We start from the raw sequence: 8,418 nt of genomic DNA, 5'->3' as shown, positions 1-8,418 counted from the left end.
CAAGTCTCTCTCTCACGCACCATTTGACTGCCCTCCCCCAGCTCACTCCCCCCTCCCTCATATACCTCTCAACTCCATCCCTCCACATCATCCTGTCTCCCCCACCCTCTCCCTCCCTCCACATCACCCTCAGTCTCCCCCACCCTCTCCCTCCACTTCACATACATACACCCTCTTAGTCAGTCTTTCATTCTCCATTTCCTCCACACGTCCAACACATTCTAGCATTGTTGGTGGTTTTTAGAAATAACTGAAGCGTAACATAATCAGAAACATAAACCATCCCATCCCTTACAGATCCTGGGGAACACCCTAAAGGAGCCGGAGTGTCAGTCGTTTGTTTTGGGTGAGTGGCATGGTGTGGGGCGGGCTGTGTCAGTAGCTGTGGGTGTCATACTAAACAGCCAACACACTGCCATGCTGCCCACACTCCTGACACAACTCTCGGCCATCATACGCTTAATGGTTGCAACGCTCAGGTGAGGACGGGGCAAGAAATGCATACATGAGTGTCCGGGCATCTCGGTCTTAAATTTGTCTCTCTTTTGTATTGTTTTTTTTTTTCTTGGAAGGAACAGTTTGTGGGCTTTCGGCCTTTGGGTCTTTATTTCTTGCATTAAAAAAAATACACAACACCAAATGAGCATACTATATACGACATAATGCAATACGCTTACAAGTACCATAACTACCGAACTACCACTCATTCCTTTCCTTCTACCAGTGAGCCTCAGTCACTAGTGAACGGTGTGGTAAGGCTGGTGACTGGGGACAAGGTTGAGCCAGACTGTGAGCTTGCCAAGGCCCTCACCACCCACCCAGAAATGCAAAACCTCCTGGCTGGTGGTTTGGTGGGAGCTGAGGAGTCGCTGAGACCACGTTATATGGTGAGTGGATTGTGTTGAGGTTGGTCTTGGTGGTTTAGTGGATAATTGAGCCTATGTGGGTTAATATCCAGGGGATGGTTAGGGTTTATTGCTCACATACTGCCACTTAGGGATGACTGAGGCTGGTCACTCTCATCTTAAATGTCAGGACCAACTTGCCTAGCCCCAGGTTCCTACACTCCTTATGGGGCGACATAGGATTAGATGATGGATGGATGGATGTTCTTTTATCATCATCATAACAGTCATTATTATCATCATTATTATCCAAAGCTATAGTCTACATTCAGACAGTGCTCCCTGATCATATTTGTGAGACCAGATAGAGTCAAAGGGAAGCCACTCCTGTACAACATGAGTTACAAGGTTGTTCTTTACGAATACTAGGCGTTCAGGTCATGACTTCCCTGTACCAGAACAAATGAGGGAGACAGTATCCTAGCCTTCACATCTGCCTAGTGAGAAAACATGGGTACTGTAACAATCTTTCTGTCCATATCCCCAAAGATACATAAATACTCCTGTTAATGTATGTAAAACCAAGCTAAATACTGTATCAATAAACAGTAGTAATGTAAGATATAAAAAATGATCAGAAGACAAAGTAACAAGTCTGAGTCGGCAATGAACTGTATATGGTAATGATGTCAGGGATATACTCTCTCTCTCTTTCATGTACTGTATATGGTAATGATGTCAGGGATATACTCTCTCTCTCTCTCTCTCTCATGTACTGTATATGGTAATGATGTCAGGGATATACTCTCTCTCTCTCTCTCATGTACTGTATATGGTAATGATGTCAGGGATATACTCTCTCTCTCTCTCTCTCATGTACTGTATATGGTAATGATGTCAGGGATATACTCTCTCTCTCTCTCTCTCATGTACTGTATATGGTAATGATGTCAGGGATATACTCTCTCTCTCTCTCTCTCTCATGTACTGTATATGGTAATGATGTCAGGGATATTCTCTCTCTCTCTCTCTCTCATGTACTGTATATGGTAATGATGTCAGGGATATACTCTCTCTCTCTCTCTCTCATGTACTGTATATGGTAATGATGTCAGGGATATTCTCTCTCTCTCTCTCTCTCATGTACTGTATATGGTAATGATGTCAGGGATATACTCTCTCTCTCTCTCTCTCTGAATTATCGTTACCCTAGCCTCTGTCCTATGGCTATTTTAAAACAAACTATAACCAATACCAAATCAAATTAATTAAACCCCATACATATGCTTTGTCCACTACATTATATTCCAGGTATATGTACTGGAGGGAGTGCTACTGGGTGCAAGATGTCTCCCTGAATCAACTGTAGGTGTACTGGGGCAGCTGAGGGCGGTGGGTGGAGGGGAGGGGGCAAGGGAGGGGGTGGAGAGGGAGGAGGAAGCAGAGGTGAGGAAAGTGGCAGCCATTTTACATGCAGCAATCATCAACAAATTTCCACAAGGTTAGTAAATATCACTTAACTTGTAGTTATTCAGTATTGCAATTTTCTTTTCTTTACTTTGATTATATATTTGTTTTGTTTATTTTGGAATTCCTATAATCTGGCAGATAAAAAAAAATATATTAATAATAATGTTGTCAAATGGAGGGAGTTAATTGAACAGATTTTGAATTGGGCTCTCTGTTATCTTGTTTTTGTTTTTTCTTGGAGGGAACAATTTTATGGGCTTCTGGCCTTTGGTTCCTTCTTCCTTGCATTGAAAAAAAAAAAAAAAAGGAAATAAATGAGCAAGTAAATAAATATATGAACTGGGCTGTCTGTTATTTTTTTTTTTTTTTTTTTTTTTTTTTTTTTAGGGAACAATCATTTGGACATTTGGCCTTTGATTCCTTCTTCCTCGCATTAAAAAAAAAATAACTAAACAAACAAATAAATAAATAAATGAGGTGGGCTTACTCTCTCCCTACAGGTCCAACTCTGACCCAGGTCCTAAATGAGACCCATGTTGACCTAAAGGCAAGACTTGACCCGGGTTTGTGTGAAGGAGAACGCAGGTCGGCTCTCCTTGTGGCCGCATGGACGTGTAAAGCACTGGTAGTAAGAGGAGCAGCTGAGCAAGAGGATTGGTCGAACTGGGTGAGTGGAAGAAAGAGGAGATGGAAAGGAAGAGGGAGAAATGAAGTGAAGAGGAGGGGTCAAACTGGGTGAGTGGAAGAAAAAGGAAGAGGTGGAGAGGAAGAGAGAGAAAGAAATGAAGTGAAGAGGAGGGAACAGAAAAAGAGCGAGTGGTTGAACTGGGTGAGTGGAAGAAAGAAGAAGAGGTGAAGAGGAAGAGAGAGAAAGAAATGAAGAGAAGAGAATAGAGAGAGAGAACTGGGTGGAGATGAAGAGGAGGGAGAATGAGTGTGGAGCAGAGAATGGAATGAAGGGAGTAGAAAAACAAGAAATGATGAGGAAAGAGTAACTAGAAAAGGTTAGAGAGGAAGAGAAGAGGTTATGAATAAAGGATGGAGAAGGTGTGTGTGTGTGTGTGTGTGTGTGTGTGTGTGTGTGTGTGTGTGTGTGTGAGGAGAGTGGTTGAACTGGGTGAGAGGGTGAGGGAGGAGGAGAAGAGTGTGGTAAGGAAAGGAGGGAAGAGGAGGAGGGAGCGAGGAAAGATCTGAGAAAGGTGGGGAGGCAAGGAACAGAAAGACATGGTGAGAAGAAAATGAAAAGAATAATAAAGATGGAGTACATAGGATAGCGATGATGAGAAAAAGATGGAGAGGAAGGTGTATGTGAGGAAGGGATTAGGTTGGCCCTTCACGTGGAAAAGGACGACGATGGACTGCAGAAGGATATTACTACTACTACTACTACTTCTTCTACCACTACTACTACTACATGAAGATTTACTATATTAATCTGAACCAGTCCATTCTTGATCCAGTGAATTCTTATCCTTTCCCCCACAGCTTCTCGACCTGCTAAGTGACCCCACGCTGGGCATGGACGCAGCGCACAGTTTTGGAATCATCGTACGAGATCACCAGTACGCCATGACCCCACAGACTTGCGCCAATATCAGGTTTGTACGTTAATTTCTGTAGTGTAAGTGTACTGTATAATTTCTGTAGTGTAAGTGTATAAGTTCTGTAGTGTAAGTGTATATTTTTTGTAGTGTAAGTGTATAATTTCTGTGGTGTAAGTGTATAGCCTTTTGCCATCTCTCCCACTTAGTTTAGTATCTTTACCTATGCATTTATAATTACTATCTATCTATAGCCAGACGCCTTAAGCCTGTAAGGTGTGGTCACAAACAAATCCCCTCCCTGTTGCCCTGTCCCTCGCCATTTCGCTGCCTTCCTCCTAGCTCACATCCCCCCCCTCTCTCATACACCTCTCCACTCCATCCCTCCATCTCATCCTTGGTCTCCCCCTTCCTCTCCCCCTCTCTCACATACACTCTTATTAGTCTCTTGCACTCCATCCATTCCACATGGCCAAACCACCTCAGTGTATTTCTCCAAATCCTTATAATTACCACCATGATTACTAGCTATAATAATTACTAGATATCTTTCACTTCAGCCAGACAGATATTTTCCTCCTCTTGCAGCTAATTTCCCATAACTAAGTGACAGAAAAAAAAAAAAAAAAAAACTGGCCTTGCATCCTCTCCGTAGCATTTTTTCAAGATTTGCACTGTATTCTGCTATCAGTGTCTTTTTGTAACTCAGCATTCAAGATGGAGAGATGGCAGTTTTAGGCCAAGTTAGAGTAAAAAGGGTACAGAAGCATTGTATTCACCTTTTAATATCCCTCTGTAACTAAGCATTCAAGATGGAGAGATGGCAGTTTTAGGCCAAGTTAAAGTAAAATGAGTATAGAAGCATTGTAATCTCCTTTTAATGTCTTTTTGTAACTCAGCAGTAAAGATGGAGAGATGGCAGTTTTAGGCCAAGTTAAAGTAAAAAGGTATAGAAATCTTGTATTTTACTATTAATATCTTTTTGTAACTCAGCATTCAAGGTGGAGAGATGGCAGGTTTAGGCCAAGTTAGAGTAAAATGAGTATAGAAGCATTGTATTCTCCATTTAATATCTATCTGTAGCTAAGCATTTACAATAGAGAGATGGCAGTTTTAGGCCAAGTTAGAGTAAAAAGGTATAGAAGTATTGTATTTTACTATTAATATCTTGTTGTAACTCTACATTCAAGATGGAGAGATGGAAGTTTTAGGCCAAGTTAGAGTAAAAAGTGTATAGAAGTATTTTGGCTCTCTCCCCTATATCTACATATTTCCATTTTGTTTTCAGGTTACTCCACAAGCAGAGGTTCTTCGAGGGGATTGTTGGCCCTCTGGTGACAACATTCAGCACTGCAGAGAATGCCCACACAAAATCCTGTGCTCTAGTGGCCATTGCTTCACTTCTCCCATGTCTCCCTCCCGTCGTACTAAATTCTCACATTAATAAGGTGAGGAAGAGAGAAGCATACAATCTATCTGTCTACTGCCAGATGCCGTAATCCCGAAAGGGGTGGCCACAAACAAATTGCCTACATGTTGTCCTGTCCCCTACCATTTCACTGTCCACCTCCCAGTCCACCTCCCAGCCCACACCCCTCTCTTTCATGTACCGGTACCCCTCCACTCCATCCCTCCATCTCATCCTTAGCCTCCCCCTCTTTAAGAATTAAGAAAAATAGGAGAAATGTACAAGAATAAAGAGAAATAGCAAGGGAAATGGAAAGGAAAGTAACAGGAGAAAGAAGAAAGGGAAAGAGGTGAAGGATGGATGTGAGAGAGGGAAGAGGAAGAACTCTAAAGGGAGACCCCAGTATGGAAAGTGATAAAGGAAATAGAAGTTGATAATTAGATAGACAGATAAAGACAGACAGATAGATAGATAGATAGGTTACTGGATACTGATTACTGTATAATGCAGTACAGTGTTATGAATATTAAATGTCATTCTTTCTGCAGTTGTTACCCGTACTACTGCAAGGCTTAAGCACCACAAACAACAACAGATTAAGCGAGACAGGGAACATGCTTACGAATAACGATACAGGAGGCGTAACTACGACGAACAAGACTGGTGCTGAAACAAGAGAGAGCAGCCTAACGACCCTTGCCTCGGTCCTGAAGCAAAGTGCCAGCGCTGCCTTGCCTCACATCGGCACTCTGGTGATGGCACTTCTCCCTCTCACCTCACAACACCCATTGGTTAGTCATTGGAAGGTGTATAGAAGCATGCAAGGGTGACAGATATATAGAGGCATGCAAGGGTGACGGATATATATAAGCATGCAAGGGTGACAGATATATAGAAACATACAAGGGTGACAGACAGAGAAGCATGCAAGGATGACAGATATAAGCATGCAAGGGTGACAGATATATAGGAACATGCAAGGGTGACAGATATATAGAAACATACAAGTGTGACAGACAGAGAAGCATTCAAGGATGACAGATATAAGCATGCAAGGGTGACAGATATACAGAAACATGCAGGGAGGTTATGTGGAGTTACAGCATACTCTCCCACTCTCACATTTTCTGGGTTAGCTTCCCTCCAAACCACGTGTGTACCTAAAACCACAGTTACTTCTCACAGACCATCGTTTTTCCAAATATAAAATGGAAACCTGCAATCATTGTATTAAACGAAGTAAACCAAAGAAAACCTAAACATGAATGAATATGTACAGAAAATGAAAATGATGTTGATGATGATGGTAATGGAGATGATGATGATGATGGTGGTGATAAAAATGATGCTGATGATGATGGTGTCGATGATGAAGAAAATGATGATGGTAGTGGAGGTGATGATGATGATTAAGAAAGTGATGATGGTAATGATGATGGTGATGATGATAATGATGATGGTGGATGTACCCAGACTTAGCATTCCACCACCACCTAACCCGACCCTGCTAACCTTGTCGTATTATCCACAGATGGTGCGAGTGAAGGCCTTGGAGTGCCTGGCTGCCCTCTCCACGCTGCCCGTCACTGCCATCTTGCCCTACAGAGATGAGGTTAGGCCACATGATTCATGGATCAGTTTTACCTTTTTACAGTAGTGTATTTTATTTATTTATTTAGTATTACTGTATTTTGTATTTATTTATTACTTTTGGTATTTTTATTTTTGTTTATTTTTATTTTTATTTACTTGTTGATTTTTTATTTATTTATTTATTCTTTTATTTATCATCATCATCATCATCATCATCATCATCATCATCTGGACCTCCTTTCCCACCCTAGGGCAGGGTGAGGAATAGCAACATCCAGACAGCCCAAGTTTGCCCAATTCAATGAACCACACTTCCACTCACTCATCAATCAAGCACTCGAACTCCTGGCTCCATCAGATAGGGAAAAAAAACACATTCTTTAGCTTCACTTATACTGCACCTGTCTGATAATAATAATAATAATAATAATAATAATAATAATAATAATAATAAAAAACTGGTCTTTTGTTTTTAAGGGCACCAATTGTTTTAAAGGAATTCACCGATGCTCAGAACATGGTAGCACTTTTACCGTTACAAGTACTAAGACAATATTACAGAAACAGTAGAAGCAAAACTATGTCATCCTATTGTTTTGATTCCCCCGGCAGGTTGTGCGAGGGTTGCGAGCGGCACTGGATGATAGAAAACGGGTTGTGAGGCAGGAGGCAACACACACACGCTGTTTGTGGATACTAGTGGGCGCCCCCGGGTCATAGCCTGCCATCAGCTTACATATCACTTAGGGTCATGACTAAATAGCTTGGGATATCCTGTAACACCTTTGTCTCGGTAATTTATTTTGCGTGGTACACTCGAGTATCGTCTTGTGTGTTATTGATGAAAACTGTCCATATTAGAATGATTTAAGTAGCATATGAGAAAGAGTTAAGTGTAGTATGCAAAATATCTCGTAAACAGAAAGGCTATAGATGTAAGCGTGTCCATATTACAATAAGTAGCATACAAGAAAGTGTTAAACGTAGTATGCAGAATAACTCACAAGCAGAAGGATTATAGATACAGACCATGTCCATATTACAATAAGTAGCATACAAAAAAGTGTTAAGCGCAGTATGCTAAATGAATCACAAACAGAGAGGTACTACAGAGGCTATTATACCAAGTGGATTACATGAGAGAGGGGGGTGTGAGCCATGGGGAGGGCAGCATAATGGCGAGAGACAGCGCGACATGGAGGTGATCTGTTTGTAGCCACCCCTTACGGGATTAAGGCATCTGGCTATAGACAGATAGATAGATAGATAAAATATTGACTTCAGTATCCAGAAATGACTGACTTCATGTGGAGGGCTGAACACAGGTTATAGGAATGAGCATTAATTGTGAGACATAAAGTTAACATGTCCATAATAAAGTAGGGGTAAATGGCAGATGTTTTTAATCCTTTCACACACTTTCCTCTCATCATCGTTCATCATCATTATCATCCAGACATCCTTTCCCACCCCAAGCTGAGAAGAGATAGGGTTCAGAGAGACAGGAAAAATACTCGATAGAATGGATACTAACTGAATAAAATAGTTTGGTGCAGCAAGG

General features: G+C 41.5%; 1 protein-coding gene across 1 annotated transcript in view; it reads left to right on the top strand.

Annotated features, from left to right (window-relative positions):
* The window catches only part of Mms19 (MMS19 nucleotide excision repair protein), a 17,274-nt gene extending 9,083 nt beyond the window's left edge, over window positions 1–8,191 (top strand). The window contains exons 12-20 of the mRNA XM_080270617.1: window positions 298–479; window positions 725–887; window positions 2,157–2,346; window positions 2,816–2,982; window positions 3,801–3,913; window positions 5,145–5,304; window positions 5,813–6,055; window positions 6,796–6,876; window positions 7,470–8,191. Of these exons, the coding sequence (XP_080126743.1) occupies window positions 298–479; window positions 725–887; window positions 2,157–2,346; window positions 2,816–2,982; window positions 3,801–3,913; window positions 5,145–5,304; window positions 5,813–6,055; window positions 6,796–6,876; window positions 7,470–7,577 (1,407 nt within the window). The 3' untranslated portion in view covers window positions 7,578–8,191. The remainder of the gene's footprint in view (window positions 1–297; window positions 480–724; window positions 888–2,156; window positions 2,347–2,815; window positions 2,983–3,800; window positions 3,914–5,144; window positions 5,305–5,812; window positions 6,056–6,795; window positions 6,877–7,469) is intronic.
* Window positions 8,192–8,418: the final 227 nt, after the last annotated feature.

This window comes from Coenobita brevimanus, chromosome 41, assembly GCF_032717465.1.
Source record: "Coenobita brevimanus isolate Jiangsu-jjx chromosome 41, ASM3271746v2, whole genome shotgun sequence".
NCBI lineage: Eukaryota > Metazoa > Arthropoda > Malacostraca > Decapoda > Coenobitidae > Coenobita > Coenobita brevimanus.
Note: the sequence above shows the minus strand (reverse complement) of the source record. Positions and strands in the feature narration are given on the sequence as shown.